The 26,084-nt window shown below is 39.1% G+C and overlaps 1 protein-coding gene across 4 annotated transcripts in view; it reads right to left on the minus strand.

Moving 5' to 3' along the window:
• Positions 1-26,084, minus strand: part of FRMPD4 (FERM and PDZ domain containing 4) — a 298,941-nt gene that overhangs the window by 105,170 nt on the left and 167,687 nt on the right. For all 4 annotated transcript variants that reach the window (XM_018084365.2, XM_029964814.1, XM_029964813.1 and 1 more), the window contains exon 2: positions 7,341-7,457. In XM_018084365.2, the coding sequence (XP_017939854.2) occupies positions 7,341-7,457 (117 nt within the window). The remainder of the gene's footprint in view (positions 1-7,340; positions 7,458-26,084) is intronic.

Below are 26,084 nucleotides of genomic sequence, written 5' to 3' on the forward strand. Positions count from 1 at the left end.
TTTTTGTGAATGCCACATAAATCTCCCAGTGAATCTAGTCGACATTGTTTCTGTACTTAGTGATGAAGGAATGGAATGCACTCAATAAAGTGCAATAAATCATACCTACAGGGTAGAAGGTGGCTCCTGTGACTTCAAACTTTCATTATGGCCTTAAGTACTGTGGCAGTCTTAAGGTATAAATAACAGCAGCCTTTTCAAAACCCAGGAAGATGAACAACACAGTAACAACAATCAAGGCTTTCACTATATTTTATTTATATCCTTTGATGGTTTTCAGAACCTTCCAACAGAGCAAGCCCCAGAGAAATATTCTAAGACAGGACTAAACTACCAACAGGCATGTACAACCTACAAAACATGTAGACAAGCAGGTTGGGGCAGGGCTGGACATAACAAGAGAAAATAATAATTTAAAAAAATGATGAATGGTCTGGTCATCTTCTGTGCTTATTTATTTTGAATTAAACTAATTAGCAGGCTGTGAGCCTCAGTTTTGCATCTGGTATAATTAGTGGTTCTTAATAAGCAGGATGCTTGATTGATACATCAATAATATCATCAATGACTGTGTTTTGTAATTCTACAATTCTGGCCAGCTATGAGAACTGGGTGTACAAGGAGGAGAATGCAGACCAGATAGGATGCATGCAACAGGCACAGCAGCACACTTGCAGAAAACATGAATGAGTTTCCTCGTCTAAGCACAGCAAGCACAGAAAGAATAGGAGAAAGACTACTAAAGAAAATTTAGGTAAGTATTTGAGTATAGAAAAATATCATGATGTTGTATTGCAAAGAAATATTGTACTGTGTATGCTTTGAGAATTTAAGATGTGAACTACACTAGTTAGCAAAGAACACAAACATGTCACCTGTTTTCTGTACGGGGCAAAAGCTGATATTTAAGAGGTTCATGTTTCAGGAATAGCATAGCTAATAAGCCAAACAAGGACAACTTAAATGTAATTATTGAACAAGTCAAATATCACGAAGCTGATATTATATATGGAATAACATAATTTAGAGGAAAAAAGAATTGTTTACCAGAAAGACCTGAAAAAAGTCTAGAAGAATTTTTGTTACTAAAAAAAAAACACCAGTGAAAAACAACAGCAGGCACTCAAGATATCAAAATGAGATGTGACACAGAAACATGGAATCATTTAGGTTGGAAAAGACCTCCAAGATCAACAAGTCCAACCTTTGACCAATCACCACCTTGTCAACTAGACCATAGCCCTAAGGGCCACATACAGTCATTTTTTGAATACCTCCAGGGATGGTGACTCCACCTGGACAGCCTGTTCCAATGCTTAACAACTCTTTCCCTGAAGAAATTCTTCCTGATGTCCAGCCTGAACTTCCCCTGGTGCAGCTGGAGGCTTGGTCCTCTCATCCTGTCACTAGCTGCCTGGGAGAAGCCCCACCTTGCTACAACCTCCTTTCAGGGAGTTGAGGAATAAAGTCTCCCCTGAGTCTCCTCTTCTCCAGGCTAAACAAATCGAGCTCCCTCAGCCTCTTCTCATATAACTTAGTCTCTAGACCCTTCACCAGCTCCACTACCCTTCTCTGGACATGCTCCAGCACCTGAATGCCTTTCTTGTAGTGAGGGGCCCAGAACTGAACACAAGGTTTGAGATGCAGCCTCACCAGTGCTGAGTACAGGGTACAATCACTTCCCTGGTCTTGCTGGCCACACTGTTTCTGATATAAGCCAGGATTTGCCTTCTTGGCCACCTGGGCACTGCTGGTTCATGTTCAGCAAGCTGTCAACCAGCATCTCCAGGTCCTTTTCCACTGGTCAGCATTCCAGCCACTGTCCCTAAGCCTGTAGTGCTGCATAGGGGTTGTTGTGACCCAAGTGCAGGATGCAGAAACTTGGACTTGTTGAACTGTTAAGGAAACTTCTCTGTCCAGCCATCCAGGAGTCCCTCTGGCAGTCACAATCACACCACCTAAGCTGGGACTAAGGCCCATTTACAGCTACACACACCACATTCACCCAGTCAGACCATGTTTCCTTACCAGCTAGACCCCAGGTTTCCTATGGCAGAGTCTCAGACATCTGGATCCTTAAAATAATTTAATCATGATGCAAAAACAACATAGCAGCTCAAGCCTGTGCCTCCCAGGAGGGACCCTGAACAAAAGAAACCCTGGGCTTTTATACCCTTACAGTCTACCAAGCTATCTGCACTGAATGTATTTCTTAACAGAACATCCTACTGTTGGCCTCAGCCCATCGATCAATCCAGCCTGTCCAGATCCCTCTGCAGAGCCCTCCTATCCTCCAGCAGATCAACACTCCCGCCCAACTTGGTGTCATCCGCAAACTTACTGATGGTTCACTCGATCTCCTCATGCCATATCAATCTTCAACAAAGATACTAAACAAGACTGGCCCCAATACTAAGTCTTGAGGAACCCCACTAGTGACTGGACACCAGCTGGATGTGACACCACTCACCACTATTCTCTGGGCCTGGCTATCCAGTTGGGTTTTTAACCCAGCCAAGAGTGCACCTGTCCAAGCCATGGGGACTGCCATCTCTTTCATGAGAATGCTACGGTATCAAAGGCTTTGCTAAAGTCCAGGTAGACTGCATGCACAGAATTTCCCTCATCCACTAAGTGGGTCACCTGGTCATTTGAACCGTTGTAGAACCATGTCATACTGAAACAACAAGACTCAGAAAGACTTGTAACAAGTGGTTCTCTCCCAGCTCTACTGTGCACTTTGGAGACTGACCTGTGGTTTCAAGCCAAGCAGTAATAATGCTGCAGGCTTTGATCTCTGGGTGTGCTTCCTTTAATTTCTTGCCTAGAATCCCAGCTGTTTGCTCAGTTTGGTCCAAACTGAAGCACAGAAGCAAGATAATATGCACAAAGTACAGATGGTCAGGGTCCTTGGAGTGAAATAGAGAGCAAACCAAAGTGGTAACACAGATAGCCCCCGTCATCCTCCCGCAGGCAGTAGCAAGAGTAAGTAAACATAACCAGTGAAAAGAGTAAAGTAAAATAAACACAGTCAATAGCATCTCTTGCAAACAAGGATATGGCAATAAGCTGACCTAACAGATCCCTCTGTCTTTAGAGCCTAATAACTAACTACATTTTAGTGGAATCAGTGTTGCTTTGAGTCCACATGAGAAGGGCTACACTTTCTTTCACCTAAACTGATTTTGCATTCTCTGTTCTTTATTTGAATGACAGAAACCAGATCCACAAAAATACCAAAGTACCTTATTCCCTAGGAATTAAACAACAATAGGAATCCAAAAGGTATGACTTTTCAAGACAGTAAATGTTATTTCAACTCACACCTTAAAGTGCAGTTGCAGGGAAGTTTAAGCCAGCACAACTCCGTTGCAACTCTGTTCCAAAATCAATCAGACATTTCAGCGCGGCAGCAATGCTGCTCATCGCCTGGTATTAGCCATGCTCTGAGCAGAAGGTTGGACAGGCTGACCTCCAGAGGATTCTTCCATACTAAACTATGATGCAACTTCAGACCATGCAAAGGACTAGCTCAGGGAGCTAAGTTGACATAAAATTCCTTGCTTTCTCCATAAGATTGACTGTTTGTTAGCTTTTGCCAGTTTATTTCCCTCTATCAACTTATTTCCAGGTCTGACAAGCAGCAAGACTGACACAAAGGAAAGGACAAAACTGTACAGGTCCAAGAATCAGTAAGGTCATAGCTCCTAAAATTAGGAGCCAAAATTGCCATGAGGCTAAACCTTTTGTGGACAAAATCAGTCAAAACCTTCTGCTTTGCACGCTATCTCCCTGAAGCCCTATATTCACACCAAAACCATTTTTAATAAGTGAAATGTTTTTATTCAAATTAACATTACAGAATTTCTCATAATCATATATTACACAATGTATATAATAAATGCAAATAAAAGAGGCCATTAAAGTGGTTAAATACACCATTTTCAAATTATTTCATATTAAAGGTCCAGCTTAATACAGCTCGTGCAGTACAGAAACATGCTGAAAGAATACTAGATGATTGCCACCCTCCCATACCGAAATTTATTACTTTTCTCATAAGACTATTTCAAGTGAAAGTGGCAAGCTAAAAGGGAATGGGTGAAGTTCTGAAACTTTAATTTACCATGGCCTAAACTTAAGAAAAAGTATTTTAGAGGTTTGCAAAATGACCCTGGCTGTGCCATCTGTACAGGAGAGATAATGAACTGATAGTAACATCTGAAAATATTTTGATAAGAGGCTCTTTTCACACTTTTACAAAAGCGCTGCCTGGCAATGGAAGCTGGTCCTGATTAGCTCATGTCATAAGGGCTTTCAGAGATTTCAAAGAAATCAAATTTGCTTCAGGAGAAAGAATAAACATCTCTTCCCATTCACGCCTTAAAGCATTTGCACCGACACTATATAATTGCTTTTCATTTCCCCAAAAGATTTTCCTGGATTCTCTATTCCTCCCACAATTTCAAAATTACAATATGTCTGCTTGCAGTTGAATGGAAATGTACATATGGTCCAAAGTAAATTATTTAACTAAAAAGCAGTTAATGTTGCTATGAATTATATTACTTCCTTGTAACTTCCTTGTAACAGAACCCATGCACACATTTCATTGTGGTAATACCTGGTTTATACATCTCTAATCAAAACCAAGCAAAGTATTTGAATTGCTTTTTAAGTGTGATGCAATTCGTTAATCTGCACGGCTATAAAAAGCTTTGGAGACAATAAGAAATACTCTCTTGCTGATCTCTCTCCTGCCTTTATAGGCATAACTGTCAACAACCACCTCACTACGTCATTCCCAAAATCCAGGGGTTAAAAAGTGAAGGAAAGAAAATTAAATTCTGTTTTCATGTAGTATTTGCAAAAGCAGTTGTTCTGAAAGCCAGAGAGAGCTTCTCCTCAGACAAATAGCAGTAAGGACAAGTATTATAAACCTCCACAGAGGAATCGCTGGCAGTCACGGGGTCTATTCAGTTTTGCTCATTCTTCTAAAACCAAGATATATATCGTGTGACTACCCAGTCACACCGTAATAGCTACCTGGGCTGACGTTCACTAGTAAAGGTGGACGGCTGGTGATTTGGTGCAGCAGTACATGGTTCCAAACGGTTTCCTGATTTCATTCTGTTTCCAAAAGCACTGCCTTTTAATGTATCCCAGGGGACTGTCATTTAATGTAAGATGCATTACTACTCCGGAGGCACGCCTGGTGCACACACTATAGCCAATGCTGTTGCTTTAAAACATTTGATACAGAAATATGTACTATAAATCAATCACACAATGTGTAGGTATGTAGTGGTGTTCAACTTGCACCTAAAACTGCTCAGAGATTCTGATGGGTTAGAAAGTCTGGCACAAAATATCAAAGGCCTCTACAGATTAGCTTCCTCAGAGGCCTCATTCTCTTTAACCCTTAAAGCAGATTATTTTTTTCCACATAGTCTGCTATCCACATACAGAGAAAAATGGAAGAAAGACCAGAGCCCAAAAGAGAATGGAAAACAAACACCTTGTAAGAGCATGGAAAAAACAAAAAACGCCCAACAACAAAACAACCACAAGCCTAATATTACTTAAGGCATAATTTGGCACACTCTGACAAGTATTTTTGTTCCTAGATGCAGTTTTCACAATTTAAGAGAGGGATATGACACTTTAAGGTACTAAAATGAATTAAAAAAAAATAAACAAAATAATCATTAGCTACTGAGAGCTAGAAAACATTCTCAAATTGCAAAATTAATGAGTACTAACGCACTGCATTTTGTAAGCCACAGCTGTTTACAGCTACACAACCAGTGCAGTGTTGTGACCAGTGAGAAAAAAGGAAGAATCAAATGTGGTGCCTGTCCTCAGAAGCGGGATATTAGTTCTTTAAATGAATCTCATTCACACAGAGGAGAATGTAGCAACAGTCTGCAGAAAACATGGACATCCAAGATGTGCAGGTCCCCTCACTACCTTGAATAAACAAAGCATCAATCTCACATTTGCACAGTAGTTTGGAGGCCCACCTACACTTATTGACAAGCCTAATTAGCTCAGGCAGAAAACCTGTGTTAATACACATATTGTGCCTGGCATTCAGCTTCATGTTGTTCAGCATTACAGCCAGAGTCTTACAGACATCCAAAGCATGACAAACACCTCCTGAAGCAAGAAAACTACATTTCAAAGTCAGCTTCTGAGCCCTCATTAACCCAGACAACTTGTTCCAATTTGGACAGGTCTGAAATTGCTCTAAATCTTGAAAGCCTGCAGGTCACCAGGCTGCTACAAATCTTATTTTGGCTCCAAAACCAAATGCCTCCTAGGAAGCTGAGGCACGCTCCCTGGGCAAAAGGTGTACGAAGAGAAAGCACAGTAACAGGGAACCTTTCTTATGCTCTACAATTCTTTTTTTGCAGATGAAGGACCTTAAGAGAATTAAGGACTTTTAACTGTCAATTAAAAATAAGTCTGATCCTTCTACTCTGTGGTAAAAGAAAGAATTGTAATTCTCATCCATGATTTTTCCATGCACCTGCAAGTTTCTAAATAGGCTGATAAAGACAAAAATTAAATAATAATTAGAAAAAAAAAACCTTCACAGGAACAATATGAAAATTCTAACCTTAAAAATGGGATGATTGCAAATCAGCCAATGGTTCTGCTAACTCACTACCATTACCCTTTTCTTAGTGAATATGTTCCAAAGCCACATAAGAGTACATTTGCTAGAACAGCAAATTGTATTTTATCCAAGCCATCTCAGTTATTTTAAAGAATAATTATGCACAGTTTTCAATGGGAAAAGAAAAGTCAATTGTGTTTAAAATTACATCATCCACAATGACATTTTTTTTGCAAACCTTTAAATTCAGAGCTAAAGGACTATGGGAAAGCTAAGAATTTGAATACTTACTACACAGGATCAAAATATACACTTTCTCAGGACCAGTATAATGAATATAATAAACAAATCAAAAGACTTCACATGGTAGAGATGGAGAAGTGTAAGTATCAGTCATTGAATCAGAACTGATCAATCAAAATTGATCTTCTGCCTCGTTCTTTAATCATGGCTTTTTTTTTTTTAATGACCTTTGTTGTAATTCCTCAAAGAATTACAGGTCCTTATATTATCAGCATTCTCTTGAGTAAATGAAATAACTAAGTACTAAAGCAAGGCACAGTAAAGTACAGTCTAAGCTATCCCTGTGCCATAAATTAAAGCAGTTAAACATTAACCACGTAGGGTTGAAACAGAAATTAGGATTCCAAGGCAATACAGTCAACAGCAGGGCTGCAGTGCTGTGCTACACACTGCACAGCTCACACTGCCCACTTACCTGATGAAGTAATCTCTTCCATCTCTGTTTGCCGTCATCTCCCATCCATAAGGTGTCCCCTGGTTCAAGCTCCAGGTCCCTGAAGGATGAGGCCAGCCTGAAGACTTATTCCTGTGGCTGCAATTTTGGGAAAGGTGGGGAGGAAGAGAGAGGGGGACAAAAGGTTATTTGTCTCTTGTACTTCACATGATTCACTTGACAGCCAAATACTTTCACAGTTGTGAAATATAGAGCCAAAACCCAGGGAAGGGAAAAGAGGTTATAGTAGGTCTATTTACATTTGTAATATTCTTCCAGTCAGTGGAAAAATACACTACCATTTCTAAATGTTTAAGCCTTTGGTTGGTGAATTTGTCATTTCCCTTCAGTCCCACATCCACAATACTAATTTTCAATAGTTTTTAGTAAAAGGGATGGAGAGCATTTCCATTCATCACCATCCCTAGCTAGAATGCCAGCTCTCAGTACAGTTTTAGCAAAAAAAAAAAAACCCAACCAAACCCAAAACAAAAAACTAACAAACCAAACCACCCACCACATGGCTGCAGATCACACACGTGGTGCAACACTTGGCATGAGAAGGAACATCAACACACATTCTCACTGCTACCAAACCATTTTTTGTTTCTTGTGCTGAAATGAAGGAAAGCCATGACACTGTTGCACAACGTGCTAAATTGATTCAATATGCAGACGTTGTTGCACTTGATCGTTATCCATTAAGCTCTTCCACCAAATAACCTTGAAAAGGCTGCAGCATCTCTGAGCACACACACTGTTATATACCACTGCTCCAGCACTCTCCGCTGGTATTCCCACTCCTGTGGAAGGGCCCAGTAGCACTCCCAAGTGACTGCTTCCCCACTCCATACAGAAAATAGATTCAGCTAGCAAGAATCATCATATTTTCCCACAGAAAGCCCCAACATTTGCCTTGATATTTTTCCCCTCACTTGCAGGAATTAAGCTAGGTGTTACCACACCTTCCCACTTTCTACTGTGGGACTTAAAAGGTTCAGAAGACAACAAATAGGTCTTCCAACAAAATTTATCAAGTCATTAGCATCTATGTACAATTTGAAAAAGGGAAAGAGCAGGAAAAGCAGGCAGGGCAACCAACAATGCTAAAGACAGGCTAAGGGCATGTGACAGACAGGCAAACAGAGCACACAACACTGAATACAATCTGAAATTTTGACATGCAAACCAAAACCACACAAAATAAGAGCATGTTTTGTATTAGTTGCTTTCTCCCTCTCTTTTCTCCACTTATCAAACATATTACAGCTTTGTTTTACATGTTAGATTTATTTAAGTTCAAATACTACCAAGGAACTTACTATCTCTTGCCACAGATAGAGATATAAGAACTTCTTTCCTTTAAAGAAAGAGATCACAATGTAATCTGACAAACACTCTTCTGAAGGAACAGAATTGGTCTCCACAGACAACTCAACAATTCATTGTAAATTGCTAAACTCAACGAAGTTGTGTATAGTTAATCTTTCCCAAAGGAGGAATTTATCATTAAAAACAAACTAGCTACTTTCCCCTCCCCCTTTATTTCAAGGATTAATCACAACTGGGAAAAAATATGGTACTTCAAAATATAATTTACATGTAAAGTAGAGCATTACAATGGAGTGCTAGGTATCATCTGATTTACCAATTACATTAAGTACTCTATCTTCAAGGAGTAGAAAAACATTTCTGTTAGCATATTCAAACACTGGTATTTGCCATAAGACAGGGCTTAAATCTAATATTGAACATGATAAGACTCTTAATAAAATTACAGTTATTCAAGGTTAATCAAACAAATAAATGTCAGATATGCTACATTACCCCATATAAATACAACTAAAACATTTCTGATGCAAGGAATTGAAAAAACAGTCATCCAAAGCAAAAAGTAAAATACTTTCAATACTGTTTCATGCAGTTTCTTGTTAAGCTGAGTGTAAACATTCCTTTTTCTCCATAAGCTTGACAGAAGAAGAAAGGGTAGTCCCTTCTTTTAGACAGGAGCCATTCCACAATGTAAGAATGACAGCTTAACATCTACAGACTTCAAATCACACTTTAGAGTACTTGGAATCCTAAACACTGCAGTTTAACTAAATAAAGTAGAAAGTAACCTTTTTTATCAAGACTATATAAAGGGATACCCACTCATTTAACTTTTCAGTTTAATTAGACGTGTTTCACAAACTCTCTGCTATAGTTTCACCATCTGTAAAATGGGTACAGTGACATTTAAATTCCTAAGTAAATCGCATCAAACTTCTATTATCAGTAAATTTGTAGAAGCATAGGACAATGATAATGATCAATATTATTACTCTCTGCATTCAAACTGCAGGCTCATCTTGATATGGATTATAACATCAGTGGATTTTAAGGTAAATTTCATTCCCTTGAAAGCTTTCTTTGAGCCCTTAAAACATTAATGATGTCAGAACCTATCATATATGATGGGTAATAACTGTCCTACTTAACTATAGATATATCTATATGTGATCTACTCCTCCAGACTTTCTTATAATCAGTGGGACACAAATTATCACTTGAGACATTGTATACACCTACATTAGATGTGTGCAAATTTGACAAAGTGGCCGCACAGGGAAAATAAATACAGAACTTTTCCTATAGTTACTGTACAATTCAATGATAAACAGTCATGTCATAACAATAAGACGTCTTTACACTCAGAGGTGATTAGCATTGGGGATTCCAAGCTGCCTGTACAGTCTGAAAAAAAGAGAGAATGAACTGCATGTCTTTTCTACACCTCCCTCCACCTGTTGAATATCATTCTGTTTGTCTGCAAGGATTCTGCTCAACGGCCGCTACGAAGGGATGGCAAAGATGAGAAAAATGCCAGGAAGAATACCAAAGGCTCTGGAGGCAACTACGAGTGGGTCAGGCATTTCACCTGGGGGAAGGACAAAGCCATTTTGGCAGTCTTTAAGTCAGGAGGACGTCTCAGTGGTGAGGAAGATCATTGGGACCGGGAGATCCCAGTCCAAATCCTATATCCCTGCAGGTGATCTTGGATAAATCCCTCAGCTCACTGATCAACATTTGCCATTTCGTTCCTGCACAGATAAAGGAGGAGGAGCACACCAAGACTGATCAGATTTCTGGAAGACTTGCACACTTCCAAAGATGAGACAGACAAAGGAAATGCACCTTCTATCTCAGCAAGCCTGCCTGCACAGACAGCACTGGCACCGCCGCTACCCACTCTTTGTTGTCCATCACTGTCCCTGCTTATTCACAGCAGTGGGACTTGCTGCTGGAGCATCTGTTGGAGCACAGCTCTTAGCTGTCAAATTTCAAACTTCATTGGGAAAGCCTAGGCCAACATCATGCCAGCAGAGGTCTGAAAACAAGGCAGATTGGCTAGAATGTTCCCTCAACAGGTTTTTTACATTCTTGCTGCAGAAGTACAAAATCTGATCTCTCCAAATTGCTTCACATTGAACAATCAGTTCATTAAATCATGGCAGCGGTGATCACTGAAGTGGTGTGTAAGGAACCATTGTTCCCTGTGGAGGGACCTTCTGACCGATAATCCAATAACTGTCCCACAGTGAATATCTTCAGGTCAGCCTTTTTTCTGTCAGTGCTTGAGGAATGGCTGAAACATGAGATCATATGGGAAGTCTCACATGCTGTATCAGTGGTATGCTACTTACATGATATGTAGAACATACTCAGCATAAACCACGGCACAAACAAGAAGTGCAGGTCCATAGTAGTACCCACATCTTTTACAAAGACCAAAACTAGAACAGTTTGAATTTTTAAAGCATACTATTAGATTTTAATGTCCATAGCAGTTGAGATAGTGTTAATGACGAAAGCAGAAAACAACATTATTCATTCTTTAAAACACAGAAAAATCAAACATCTAAATAGGCTGGAAAATTCAATTTTTTAAAAAATAGCATCTACAGAGTCAGACAAGAGGCATGTAATATTGCCCTAAACTTATTTTTTTAACTAGCAACTTGAAATTCCTTCTAGTAAGTCTTTGCTCTAGAAATCTTGATGGACTTTTAAAATGTGCCACCTCTATAGCCCAAGCCTATAAATTTTGTTACAAATGTAGTGCTTCCAAAACTAGTGGAAACTAAGCTCTTAGGCTGTAATTTTAAAACAGCATAAACTGGCATGGACACAAAAGCAGCATTCCCATCCTCCCAGTATCAGACAGTCCTGCTTCACATCACAGATGCTCGTGTGCCAATGAAAGTAAACTGGTACACCTTAAAATTAGCAGCTATTTTTTGCCATTCTGATTCATCTCTGCCTACTCCATTGGCCTCACAGATGGCCACACAGCAGCAAAAATGAAGTGTAAGACAAAAACTGCCAGCTTCAAATAGTCCTTTGGCAAAGACAAGACAGAAAGCATTCAATTAAAATTCAATGCCCCAAATGTATTTCATGTATTTAGTGTCTAATGGGGCACAACACTCAGTATACAGGATTAGTGCGTCTACCCACCCCAAAGATGGACATCATGTTTACAATGACCCTTCTCTATGGACAAGGGACACCATTCCTTAGGAATTATATTGGTCATGGAGCTGGGGGATCTGTCATATCACTAGGGCAGTCTTTACTGCCTTGCCCAGGAATTCCAATTTGCAGTCTGCTGACAGATTTAAAACAGTAATAAAAAGTAGTAGCAACCCTGAAAACCTCCACTTCTCTTTTTTCCCCCCCTGTAATTTGAAGAAGGCAGAGACCTGGTTAGTCTTGTTCATAGTGACCTTCATTCCCGCTTCTTGCATTCCTCTACTGGGTGGGAAGGGGAAGAATTTTATTTATGTATTAGGTTTTTAGTAGCTCTCATTCCATGACTATCACTTTCCCTGACTGGCACTGGTGTAAAAAAGGTATCTATCTGTATTCTCATGGCTGCCTGCCACTTTTTGTTCAATGCCCTCTCACACTTGCAATGGTGAACAATGTCTCCCTTTTTACCCTCTCCATGCTGGTTATAATCCAGGAGATCTCTAACGTATCCCACCATCAACCTTCATGGAACAGTCTTCACTGCAGGCTAAGGAGTCCTGACCTGTGAAGCTATTTCTTGTACAAAGGTTTTCACAGGCTTGATCATTCTCATTGTCTTTCTCCAAAATCCCTCCAGTTCTATGCTTCTGTTGAGACAGAAGTTTGGGCTTTCACTCAGGTTATAGCTTATATTGATGGGCTGCCTCTTTGGCAGAAATCCAGCAGAAAGTACCTCAACATGTAGTTGAAGACTATTTCTGTGTCTAGGGTCTTAGTGAAGGGCTAGAGGTTAATCTCTGTTCTAAAGCTGGCCTCTGAATTTGCAAGCTTTCTACGCCAATTGACTAGCTCTCCACTAGGTGTAATTTGGAGCTCCAACATTTCACTCTGTGTACACACCAAAATTTTTATTTCAAGCATATGAATCTGGAGATGAATTCTGTATCACTTGCAGATCACCTGTATCACTCTGTATCACCCCTGCCACAAATAGTGAGCCCTTATTTTAAAACTGCTGCATAATGTAATACAATTGGCAATTTTTTAAATCTTATTATTTATTCCCCATTCTGTAGCCCCTTTCAAAACACCTACGAGCACCAAAACAAGTGCAAACAGCTTCCAAGCTCCCAGCACCATTAGTTTTAAGTGAGAAATTTTACACTACATTTATCAAATGAGCTCATTTAACACAGAAAGCTTTAAAATTTTGGGCTGGATACCCTCTATCAACTTGTTACCATTTGCTTCAGTGATCTGATCTCTAAGATCAGTTGCAAACTTTTCCAGTTGGGACACGTCTTCCAAAAAGTCCCCATCAAAGCAGTTCCCTTTGAAAACTCCCCTCCAACACAAGGCTATAAAAACCCCCTCAGCTTTCTTTGTCCTATGACTTATTTTCTCCCAGAGTTGCTTTTAGTTAAAAGAGTTAGCTCATGGACTAGCAAAAACTGAAGTTATCCAAAGAGTTTCTGACAGAAATCTTCATAATTGCGTAAAATCTCAGTATGTGCTGCCATGTGGAGCCATATGATTTCCCTAAATATAAATAATTTAAAATATTAATATTCTATACATGTTCTCTCTTCAGTTATGAGTAACTTTTTAAGTATCTACCTATTTCCTCTGTTGATTAAAAGAGTGGAAGGATTATGTTCTAATCTTCTACAGCAATCCCTTGGACTGCTGCAACTGCAGTGGATGGCTAAAGTTACAGAACTTGGACTATGAATATTCACAGTATAGTGCTGTGTTTACCATTTAGATATTTAATATCTTGGAATCATTTTGTTTAACATCTGGATGTTTCTCATAGTAATTCCTTATTTACAGGAATTATTTTATTACTAAAAGCACTATGAGCAGGGGCATCGGTGACCCACACAAGGCTGACCATCTAACACAAGTAACTAAGCACTCCTATTAGACTAATAGTGTTGATACATTGGCTTCCTTTATGTTACCATACTGAGAAAAAACTTCTAAATTTTGAGTCTGGGCATGTAGCCTGGCTTCATTTCAATTCTCCGCTGGTACAAAAGCCAGTTCTCTGCCTCCTACATTCCAATATATAAGTCAGTCCTTCTCCCACCCATCGTAAAAGAAAGACATCCTGAACAAAAGCCACATTACACTCCCAAAAGTTCCTTATGAAGGAAGCAGAGTCTAGCCAGAGAGGTACCTCCCAATGAGGTACCGTGAGGAACACCAGAGATAAAACATTTTGTATTATTAGCTTTTAAAAGTAAGAACACCACTCCTGAAGTATCTGCAGGGCAGATACTCCTATCTGGGAATAGGAGACATTATTGTGACTCAAGTGGAGTTCAGTAACTGTCTTTCTATGATATTTAATCTTCCACTGCCTCAGGAACAAAACTCTGCTTTCTCAATCCAGGTGTCACCCTCTCCTGTCCCAGAAGTAAACTTACCACAGTAAGTTTACTTCTGTCCTACCATTTTAACTTGAAAAAATGAGAAATGGAAGTTTTAAAGTTTTAAAGACTTTGTAGACGTACTATCAAAATCAATTATCGTACCCTGCTATCGAAACTCTCCTGAGGGTACACAGACATGATGGACAATATTATCTGGATCCAAGACCAAGGACATGGATAAGCTTGTTGTCTTTGCAGAGAAGTAGTCCTACCAGAAGCACAAAAGTAAAAAATTAACTGCTCAGATGCACTCCGCTGTACTAAAAAAATAATTGATACTACTTTTAGCAAATCATGCAAGTACAGAAGGGAACCCTAATGACTTCAGATATTCTTCATCTTCTGAAACCTTCAAATCTTTTCTGGGATAAGAAAGTGTAAGGGTTTAATCCTCATCTAAATGTGTGCTATCTTTGAGCTTGTGGAAACTCTGTGTCAGCTAAGAGAAATTTGAGGGGTATCACCCCACAAGTGATTTAATCATAAGAACATAATGCTAGAAAAATATTTTTGCCCTGTGACACCTGTCCATCTCAGTAATCTTGCAACACATCCGTGCTCTGGGCAAAGGTAGAATAATGTTACTGTACCCTTCAGGCTTGTCTGGAATTTTCTCCCAGCATCATGCATCATCAGATAAACACAAATGCTATTCACAAAATAAAGATATCCCCCTTTCTTGTACCTTCTAGTACTTTTTTCTACTTATTTAGTAAGGTCTATGCCTTGTGCCAGTTGTTCAGAGTCTCCAGCTCAGAGTTTTGCTTTCTTAGGCACTAACTACTCCTCAAACTCTGGATGAAGCAAATAACTCCACACCTTTTTTCCCTTTCCCCATCTTCAACCACAGATGCTCTGGATTATTCACAATTTCACCAAGTAACACTCATTCTTACTCCAAATAAAAAATTATGCTAAGGGCTTCACTCAACCTGTAAATCCTTCGGTGGAGCAGAAAAAACCTCAAGTACAATTCAAAACTTCATATTGAACTCCCCTATGCCAAATCACAACACAGTATAGAAGCCGCATTTCTATAAAATCCTGCCAGACTATTTTTGTCACAAATTACATTAGCTTCCATCTCCTCAGTGCCTAAAACAGATTTCAAAATGGCAGCATATGCCTGGGTTGAGAACAGAAGACACTCTGATGAATTCCTCCTTCAGAAGTCATTGCTACTGCTGCCAATCATGAGACAATGAGGGCCCATGGCCCTGTAGCTGTTCAGAAAAGTAAGGGATCTCTTTTACCAGGGATTCCATGGATGCCACTCCACTACAGCTCCTCTGCCAGACAAGCAGGGAAATACAGCAGCAGGTGCCCATCACTTTGTGAGGGGAAAAAAGGACAATTCCACATAATCAGAAAAGTCCACTCATGGACTTTTGGAGCCACTCATAGGCTCCAAACACTTCAGCATCAATTCCAGACTCCTGTCTGTATCACAGGTAGGACAGAGCGATGAAGAACACGGAAACCACTGGCTGTTCAAAATGTACACTGTATCCATCACACAACATTATATGAGGATTTGTTCCTCTCAGTCTGAAACTACAACATAACGTTACTTCCTCACAAGCTTTGTTCCAGTGGTCTATGTATAGAACATTTTGCCCCACATATCTTCTCTACCTGATCTGTCCAGATGCACGTACTCAAACAGCACAGCGAAGAAGTACCTATGGAACATGGGGTTTGTCTTCAGTTAGATAGAAAGCTACTCAGCATTGAATGGTAGTTCCCCAAAGAGCCACTGTTGTCCACTGTGGCCCCAGAACTAACAAAGTTCAAAAGTATAGGAAGCACATTGGGCCAAGGAATAAAAGAAACCTTGTGAGGCAATGGTGGTCTGTTCCAGGCACTAAAAACCTCCACGTGCCTTGGAGAGGGGACAAGGTAAAGCCCTTGTCATTCCCTGAGGTACCTTGCCTTCCCTGGAATGCTTCCTTTCTTGTCTCTGATTCACAAAAAGTTTTAACCTCTTCATCACTGATGTAGCTGTTGCTTGCACTGTCCTGTTCAATGTAAGCTGAGTTTTTAATTTTTGCAAAAAAATGTGCATGTATTCTGATTCTCTACAGTCATTACTGTCCAGGTAATGCACTTTCATGTCTATTGTTTTTTTTTGTTCTGGGATTTTTTTAGTTGTTTGGGGTTTTGGTTTTTTTTAAATATCTGATACAGGTCACATTTTCATTTCCCTGTCTTCTTCCTCCATGTATACATCCATTATCATTAAAAATGTGCCCCCACTACATAGAAAACAAAAGCCTCCATTATAGCTCCTTTTAGACTGCCAGGACTTTTCATTTAGAGGGGTCATGTCTGACCTCATCAGACATCCAGGTCCTGAAGGAATTGCTTTCACCTTCAGAATTTTGTATTGCTAAAGCCAGAAAGTACTCAAAGCAGCAAATAATGGTTGGGACTTGGATGCTTGTGAAAGGCTCTTTGACATTCTGCTCTATACGATGCTTTACCTTCCCGCTGATGTGCGCTAGAAAGTCTCTAAAAACTGATCTGTGCGAGATGTTTTTCTCTGTTTTAATGGGGATTTTGACCCTAGGCTTTCTCAGGTTTACTCAGTATTTCAGAAACACAACAAACAAACAACCAAAAGTATAAGAAGCATGTTTGTCTCTTTCTCATTTAGTGAATAGATTATTGGTATTTCTTTCTAAATATTCAGAAAAACCTTTTTAATTTTTTTTTCTCAACCTAGTACATGCTGGAAAACCTTATCATATGATACCTATCATCCCCCTAGAGCAGGTACAAAACTCATTTTTCATACAATGCAATCCCTGAAAAATTCACAACTGTTATCAGATGCTGAATTTTATTCCACATAACATTGTTATGGGTTTTTTTTTTGCTTTGAAGTCTTGTTACCTCTGCTCTCAATGAATTCTGTTCTCCTCTTACTGGTTTTTCAGTAAAGTGAAGCCATGACTCACTGGTAAGTTTCAGTGAGAAGTTCAGGAGTTTTACCATTTCTGTCTTATGGAAAAAAGTCCCATAAAGTCTGTGATAGAAATGTTGTCTAGCTCATTGACTGCAGTGTTACTAATAATGAGAGTTTATTGTAGTATAGAGTAGAGCACTGGAAATGCAATGGTGTAAAATTGCATCATATTTTAAATAAAAGTAACAGTACAGTGTATCATTTTTTACCACCTATTACACAACTGTCCATTTTACGCCATAAAAATTTGAGGTGTATGTATTCATTAAAATTTAATTATGTGCACTGTATTTGGAAAAGCAAAAGGGAATCTCATTTTTATGCATAGTGAATTTTGCATTTTTTTCAGTACCCTGGTATGAATACAACCTGCCTGCTGGGAGCCAACAGACGTATAATCATACACTAAAAAAAGCAGCTCAGAAAACTTTCAAGCACTTCCTGGGAGACTAGTTCTGTAAAGATGTTACCCATGTTTCAGGCCTGTGGTCACCTGAAAATTCTTCAGGACAAGCTCATGCTGTAAGGTGACATTTTAGCCTGTAGGAGAGTAACGTTGCATTAGAAGGATTTTGGATGCGGTGAATTGCCAAAAAAGAAACAAAGTTGCTCTTATAAAGCAGAATTAAAGCCTAAATTCCTATTGCTCAGATTTGGTAGCAACTCCTTCTACATCTCAAGAAGAATTCCATCAATAAAACAGTAGAACAAAAAATCTGCCTGGATCTTAGTTAAGAGCAGAGTATTGCAGAGAAGAGAGAAGAGGGAAAACACCCACATACTAGTTCTTCAGATTTCAACTATGACTTAGTCTCCTCCCTTTCAATTTCCTGGGAAATACAGAGAAATGGTCAATAAATTAAATAATGTTAGCCTGTCTTAAACATATTTTGTAAATGAAATTAAAATAATACTATCCTCTTAATTTTGGAGATGAAAGAAAAAATTATTTAAAATATTTTCCCTACACAGAAATTAAATAATAAGAAGCATCGCTGAGCAGTGATTCCAGAAGTTCCAAGAACCCAAGAGTCATCTCCTTATAAGACACATTGAAATGAGATACAGCCACTGATCCCTGACTAAGTTTGTTTTCCGTAAACCTTTAAAATCATTACTTAGAAAAATTATATCTTTTCACAGGAGAAGAATAAGGAATGTATCTGCCAATACCAGAATTAGTCTTTAAAATTCAATTAATCAAAAATCTCAGTACCAAAGTAATCAGTCTGTTAGGCTTACGTCTACTTCAAGTACTATATATAAGCACATAATTGTAGTTCAAGGTATTTTAATCTACCTTCTGGATTTAAAAAAACTCAATATTCCACTTGGTTTTAAAATAAAATTCTCAAAACTGTGAATATATAATAAAATATCCATCCTACTATTTAAAGGCTAATGGCACTATGTACTTTTCTATACTTCATTCCCAGACAGAAGTTGCAAAAAACTTCAGAAAAGGACCACATAAAACCTGTGCTGGGCAATCTATTTACATTCTCAAAACATCTGCAAAGAAGCCTGTGTTTCTACTGCTACTGTGGTACAAGATTGGGATTTTTTTTCCTTCTTTTCTTTTATTTTGAGTTCCTTTGTATTTTTCCATTAAGAAAATTATGGTTTATATGGCAACATACTGAGAAATAATGTAAGTAAAGGATATTTTGAGTAATAGTCAGAAGTTTTCACCAGTGGTAAGAAGCCTTCATCCAAATAGGAGGTTATTTAAAGCACTGTAAACATAAACCCAAGCAAATTTGAAGCAGTTGCATTCTTAGGAAATCACCAACACTTGGCATGTTCTGTCACAGAATTATGTTGCAAACCAAGACACATGTAAAACCTTAACAAATCAGAAAGAATAAACTGGGGGAGAGGGTTTTAAACTTTTTTCCTTTGTCTTAACTCCACATGACTCCACAAAGTGCGAGCCAACAAAATGGAACCAAAGTCTTGGGTTTCAAATATATTTTAGGACTTATATACTTAAGGGCCAAGTGCAATACTTAACTATATGCATAAATAGAATAAAAGAATATAAGGTGTCTTGAAAACTAACTCATGTAACTGACTGAAGATTTGAACAGAAGATATGCAAATGCAGTTCAAAACGAGAGAAATGATCTCGGAGTACTAGTCCTTTCAACACATACTATAGTGGAACTCAGAACGAGGTGGGCAAAACATCCATCCATAAGTGACAGGCCCAGTTTCCTGTGACTTTTGATCTAGACACATATTCAGGAATGATTTGCAAAATCTTTCTTTTTTCTCCCTTCTCCACTGGTCAACGTAGGTGCAGTTTCCTGAAATTCCAAGGAAATTACTGATTTCCAGGCAAGGAGCTACAAAAGTGTAAGGTTGCAAAAGAAAGACAAGAGGCAAAGGAAGACATTTCTTGTTTACAAGTGGTCTTGAAAGAAAGAAAACCAAGACCAGGGCCAACTGTAATGATTTACAAGAACGCCATCTGTCCACGAATACCACCACAAGGAGCACCAGTAACACTGACCTTCTCCATCAACCTAGAATCACTTTTTACCCATTATTTAGACTTTACATATACACTGCAGCCACACACTTTCTGCTGGTGGGTTTCAATTACTGCTTTGCTAAAGAGAAACAAAAATGTGTATTTTTAAGTGAATTCACATGACTGCACCGTTTCCTTTAGTTTGCCTTTTAGATTAGCAGCAAGGCTTAGAGTTTAATTTGAATGTCGCTTCTAATACCAGCTGCCCAAAGACCAATGGGCCCTCTTCCCATCTTCATCTTCCACAATCAACAGCAAAAGCTCTTGCTGAACACTGAGGCAGCTGTGCTCATGCTCCATCAGCAGGCGTCACAGGATCACAGGACAACTCTCTTTGGAAGGGACTTCAGGAGGCCAGCTACTCAAGCTTCCTGCTCAGAGCATTTCAGCATGCTTCACATAAAACAATACGAAAAATACACTGAAAACTTAGTTGCCTGGAGTTATATACTTGAACTCTCTGTGTCTATCCTATTAATCATTAAGCAAAAGACACAAATTTACTTATTCTATTCTTTGCTGTTTTTTGGTCTATATCCCTGTTCTTTCTCTATCAGTATTTCCTAACCCAACAATTTTTAAAGATAAAATCTGGAAACAAAAACGTAATGCAAAATGCATTTTTTTTTCTTTAATTTATCACCTGAAAAACACTCTGCAGGTAAATAGTACTTTTATGACCAGAAGACAAAATTTAAGTGTGAGATCTTTTTGCAATGCATAAAAGGCTCCTGAACTACTAAGGCTCCAGCTATCTAAATCCCTAATATCTTATGATATTAAGTCATTTAGTTATGTGTCTAGGCAAATGGACTCATAAATTTCTTGTAATAACAGGTTCTTAGAAACAAAATGACACACACACAAAAAGAAAACCCCACCAAAACCATAACTCAAATCTTTTCTCCTTCAATTTTCATCAGACCTTGGTTATATACTGTGGTAGGAATTTGGGTACATGCGTTTGCATATATCCTGGCAAGCTGCAACTGCATCGCCACTGTGACAGCTACTAGAAAGTCCCATAAAAACTCTCCCAGCTCTCTGCAGGTGATAGCTAAGGGAAATGATACAGGCGGAGGTACAGCCAGTTCAGCTAACCTACTTACAGCCACTGACAAGCAGCTTCCTAAAGCTCTTGCAGCCGAAAATAAAAGTTTCCCTGCATTCAGAAAACTGGAGGCACTCTGGGACTTACACAGGCTTAATACTGTTCTCTGACACAAAGGTTACAGTGTTTCTGCCTGTTTTCCTACAGCAATACTGATGAATCTGCAGATTGTAACTGCATGTTCTAACCACAAAGCACACCTATACACATATTTAGATAGAATTCAGCTCTTTGAAATTATGTATTTGCTATGTTTGCAGTTCTTAGAGCTTGCTATAAATTGCACTGCTAAGAGGAATTAAATGAGGCACAGGATCAATAGAGGAAAATGTGTGCGAGAGCACAGAGAAACACAAGAGTTTAATAGTCAACGCAATTCTGAGATAAACCTGCGCCGGGGGGGGGCGGCTCCTGGGGGACTCCCAGCCAGCCCTGGACCCCACCACACACATGCAGCCAGCCCGGGCGCACAGGGATGCACTACTGGACCAGTAGTCAGCCTCAGGATTCTCAGTCACCTAGCCAGTCGCAGAGCCCCACACCCCATGGAGCAGTCCAGGAGGACGCCAGAGCCTACTTGGGATGGGTACTAAGTGTTGCTGTTCCACGAAGAACAGCTTTTGCTGGCAAGCTTTAGCCCAAGCAACAGGTCAGCAGGCTGATTTTATCACCCACCACTCCATTATACTTCACAGAGCTATTTTTATATCTTCAATGTATTAATTCTCCCACCCATTTTCTGAAGCACAGACCCAGAACTTGACAGCTTACTTTCCATAAAGACATTCAGAAATGCTACATGTGTTCATACGGGCCTAGTTATTTATAAAACAGTCAAAAAAGTGCCTGGTAACAGGAGTTTTCACTGTGCCATTTTCTATATTTCTATTGGAGCCCACTTGAACATTTAGATGCTTCAATATCCTTAAAAATCTCATTGAAATGATTTACAAAGATAAATCTAAGTTCAAAACAGCACAGGTTCAGGTTTTATAAACATTATCAAGTTTAAGTAACTTTAGACCAAGTAAGCCATTAATAAAGTACATTAGTATGTCAACAAGTACACTGTTGATGGATTATTTAGAAAATTTTATTTTAAAGGTCATACCTTTAGACATTTAAATCTTCTGTTTATCATAGTCTTTTTTAGCATGATGCTCCAAAGGGCCACGGCAGATCTCAATGATCAAGACGGTAACCACATTCGATACCATACTGATGGAACTCTGTTCAACCTGAGGCGACTGAAGGCCCACACCAAGACCTTAAACCATCTTGTCCGGGAGCTGCTTTATGCTGATGACGCCGCCCTTGTTGCACACACAGAAGCAGCTCTGCAGCATTTAACATCCTGCTTTGCAGATGCTGCTGAGCTCTTTGGGCTGGAAGTCAGCTTAAAGAACACAGAGGTCCTCCATCAACCTGCACCTCAGGAAGTCCCCCATCATCCCCACATCACCATTGGACAATGAGAACTCAAATCAGTCCAGCAGTTTAATTACCTAGGCAGCCTCATCTCCTCAGATGGTAAGATTGATGGAGAGATAGACAACAGGTTAGCAAAGGCATACAGTGCCTTCGGAAAGCTTCATAAAACAGTTTGGTGAAATAAACACCTGAAGAAAAGTACCAAGATCAGTGTTTACAAAGCCATAGTGCTGTCTACTCTCTTGTAGGGATCCGAATCATGGGTCATCTACCAACACCACCTGCGTCTCCTAGAGCGCTTCCATCAGTGCTGTCTCTGTACAATCCTAAACATCCACTGGTCAGATTATGTGACCAATACATCTGTTCTAGAACAAGCAGCAGTCACAAGTATTGAGGTCATGTTACTGAGAACACAGTTGTGCTGAGCAGGGCACGTCTCCAGGATGAAGGACCACTGCCTCCCTAAGATCCTACTTTATGGTGAACTTGCCACCAGCTGCTGCAAGAGAGGAGCCCTGAAGAAAAGATACAAGGACTCCCTGAAACAACATCTCAGCCTTGGCCATATTGATCACCATAACTGGTCTACTCTGGCCTCAAATCAGGAGGCCTGGAGACACACCATCTATAACACTGCTGATGCTTTTGAGAAAGCACGCAGGATCACTCTCGAGAAAAGACAATGCAGAAAGAATCGTGCCTTGCAGAATATAGCTCTTTCTAGATCTTTGAAATTAAAGTTGTTATTCTAATTTATAATTTAAATAAGAGAATAATATTTTGTTCTCAAATTACAATATGCTGGTTTTAAAAATTCACTTTAGAGGGCAGTACTTACACATGGGGGCTATGGCTTTACAACTGAAGACAGACAAAAATTCTAATCCTGTCTAATGTGGTGGAACTTTTACTACTAACTTCAGTGGGGTCAGGTTTTTATCCCAGGAGTATGATCAACAACAAACCCTAGTACTTAACTCAGTGGAGCTGCTGAACTCCACAGCACATGACTGGTCTCCTCATTTTCCCCAGCAGGCAAGCTGAAGCTCTCAACAGGTATGTGTGCAGATGGCAGGCACTGGAGTGCAGCACATGCCCAGAAATGTTGCCATCTACATTAGCATTTCACCCAGCATAAAATTAGCTCCACAGAGCTGACAGCACAAAGAAACAATACAGGGTAGTTTGGATGGTAAATATTTACAGTCTGCCAACTTGGACTGTAACAGCCTTAACTTTGCTGCTGGGTGAAACATAGTTGATTTAGAGCCCTGAAGACAAGTTGGTTTACTTACTGTATAAAAAGGATGCTCATTCCTTAACAGGTAAATGGACATATATCTGTGAGGATATACTTCCTGCCCCCAGACCCCAAATGTAAATATTTAAGAGAAAGTTTAGAAAATAAACTTGTTTTCTTAAAAGTCACCACAAGGAAGTTTTTTCCTTTCATCAGCTCTGTCAGAGCAGGCAGACATGTAGGCATATTTGAAATCCAAGTAGGCAGTGAGCAATCTTTCTTAAACCGGTCTTTGTGACTGACTGTGGCATTAATACCGACATTTTGATGCCTATAAGTTTACAGGACAGGACACTGTGACATTATACTCCTGCCAAAATAAGTAAGCATGATTTATTTATCTCTTTTTCTATCAAATACTACATTTGCACAATCAGTTTAAATTCTTTACACTTTTGAAGCCAGGTAAAACCTGGCAAGTGAATTTAGTAGAGCAATGTGAGGATTAGAGAGAGTTAAACACAAGATACAAGCTTTGAGCAAGGCATAGAAAACTTAGTATTAAGAAACAGTGGAAGCAATAAATTCACTGGAATACAGGACACTCTGACATGAGGGAACATGGGCATGAACGGGGAGAACTAGAAATGCTAGCACACACAAAAAAGGACATATGGAAGAAAACAAAGGCAGATAAGAAAAGAGGCAAGCCAAGAAACCAGAAACTTCTGCCAGACATTGGAAATCCCTGCCAAATGCACAAGGAAACTACCCAAATTAGGGAAGGTTCAAAAGTTTATGAGGAGGATGATGAAAGGACATTGGGTTCATGATGAAGGAAGACAGGAACTACCACCGAAGTTCTCCCCAAATTAGAGACCACGCCTCTAACTCCGCCTCAACTCCACCTGTTATGAATATTAAAAGTAGATGTTGCAATGTAATGAATATTCATAATATGTGATGCAATTGCTTGGCAAAAAGTGTATAAAAGCTCAAAATTGTAAGTTTCTCACTGAAGCAGTTTTGTCCAGGGCAACCTGGCTGCTTCCCGGTCGTGAAAATAAATACCTCCTGCTTATAGACTGAAAACTCTGTCTCTGAGCAGTTCCTCTACGCCTTCTTTGGGGCATAAATTTGGCATCACATTTTATGATCAACTGAGGAGCAGTATATCTAGCTACAAGTAAAAAGGAGAAAAAGGAGACATGCAAATATATAATATATATACACATGCAATGTATGCATGAAGTATTACAAACACACATCTTGCAAAGTACTTTGTTTTCCCACCATGCTCTATTTCATCTTGTAGCTTTTTTTTCTTCTTCTCAATTTTGTTATTTTAGAATTGGGACCTCTGATTTTATTAAAAGTTTCATTATTTTGTCTACTAATAAAACTTCCTGGAATCTTGCTTTTTTATGATAACTTACATTCTGTTATTAAAAAAAAGTTTTCTGGGCTCAAAGAGGGGAATGAAATTTTTTAACTATGAAATGCCAAGGCAGAAGAGATATTGCATAATAACTTTCATACAAGTCCTATTGTCCTGATTTGTCTGGGACAGACTTACTTTTCTTCTTAGACACCTACTAATGAGAGATCTGACAGACCATTAATTGTCCTTCCATATTTATCCTTAACCACATTTTTTAAAAATCTACTTCACCTGCCCCAAATCACAAACTATAAAAAAAAAACCTTCCGCAATTTGTTTACGGAGGAACAGAAGATGAAATATGCTGGTCCTTTTCCTTAAAGCTGCAAGGGGCTTAGCAACAATTTTAGAGATGACATACAATTTAAAGTATACACAAAAGTCCAAATACTGCATCACTTACATGGCAATAGAAAAATATAAAGACAGAATAAAACTGAAGGAAGAATAAGTCATATTAATAAGTCTGCGTAATCTCTTCTTTTTACATTTCCAAAGGCTCCACTTCTTCCAACACATATAAAGAGCCACTGTGTAACTGAGTACTTTGCTTCCAGAATCCTTGCTAGTGTTATACATCAGCCTTCTCTAGTATACAGTGGCAAAATACAAGCTACTTTGAAATTCAAGCAAGATCCCTGCCCCTCTTAAGTTGTGATATTTTCCCTATCTTACCCTTTAAAGTGTAACTTTTTAAAGAAACTATTCCTGTCTACTTCTTTTGCAAATCTCCATGGACTCTCCTTCATTCCCCAGTAGCATACATCTTACAGTTGCTCCCTTTGGTTCCTATTCAAAGCAACACTTTGATTTCTTTTCAGACTCTAAAGCAGACACTAATAAGTTTCTACTTTCTGGATCAACTACAGACAACAGGATTCAAAGAGCAAAGCAGATCAGCTCTTGCAGCATGGGATGGCAACTTGGTATGATCCACCCTCAGTTTAAAACCTAGATCTCACAATTTGACATCTAGAATAACTTCTTTTTCAGATTCAGACATTATTTTTATATCGTATGCCAGTCAATCTCCCTGGTAATAA

Source organism: Manacus vitellinus, unplaced genomic scaffold, assembly GCF_001715985.3.
Source record: "Manacus vitellinus isolate BGI_N305 unplaced genomic scaffold, ASM171598v3 scaffold_7_pilon, whole genome shotgun sequence".
Taxonomy (NCBI): Eukaryota; Metazoa; Chordata; class Aves; order Passeriformes; family Pipridae; genus Manacus; species Manacus vitellinus.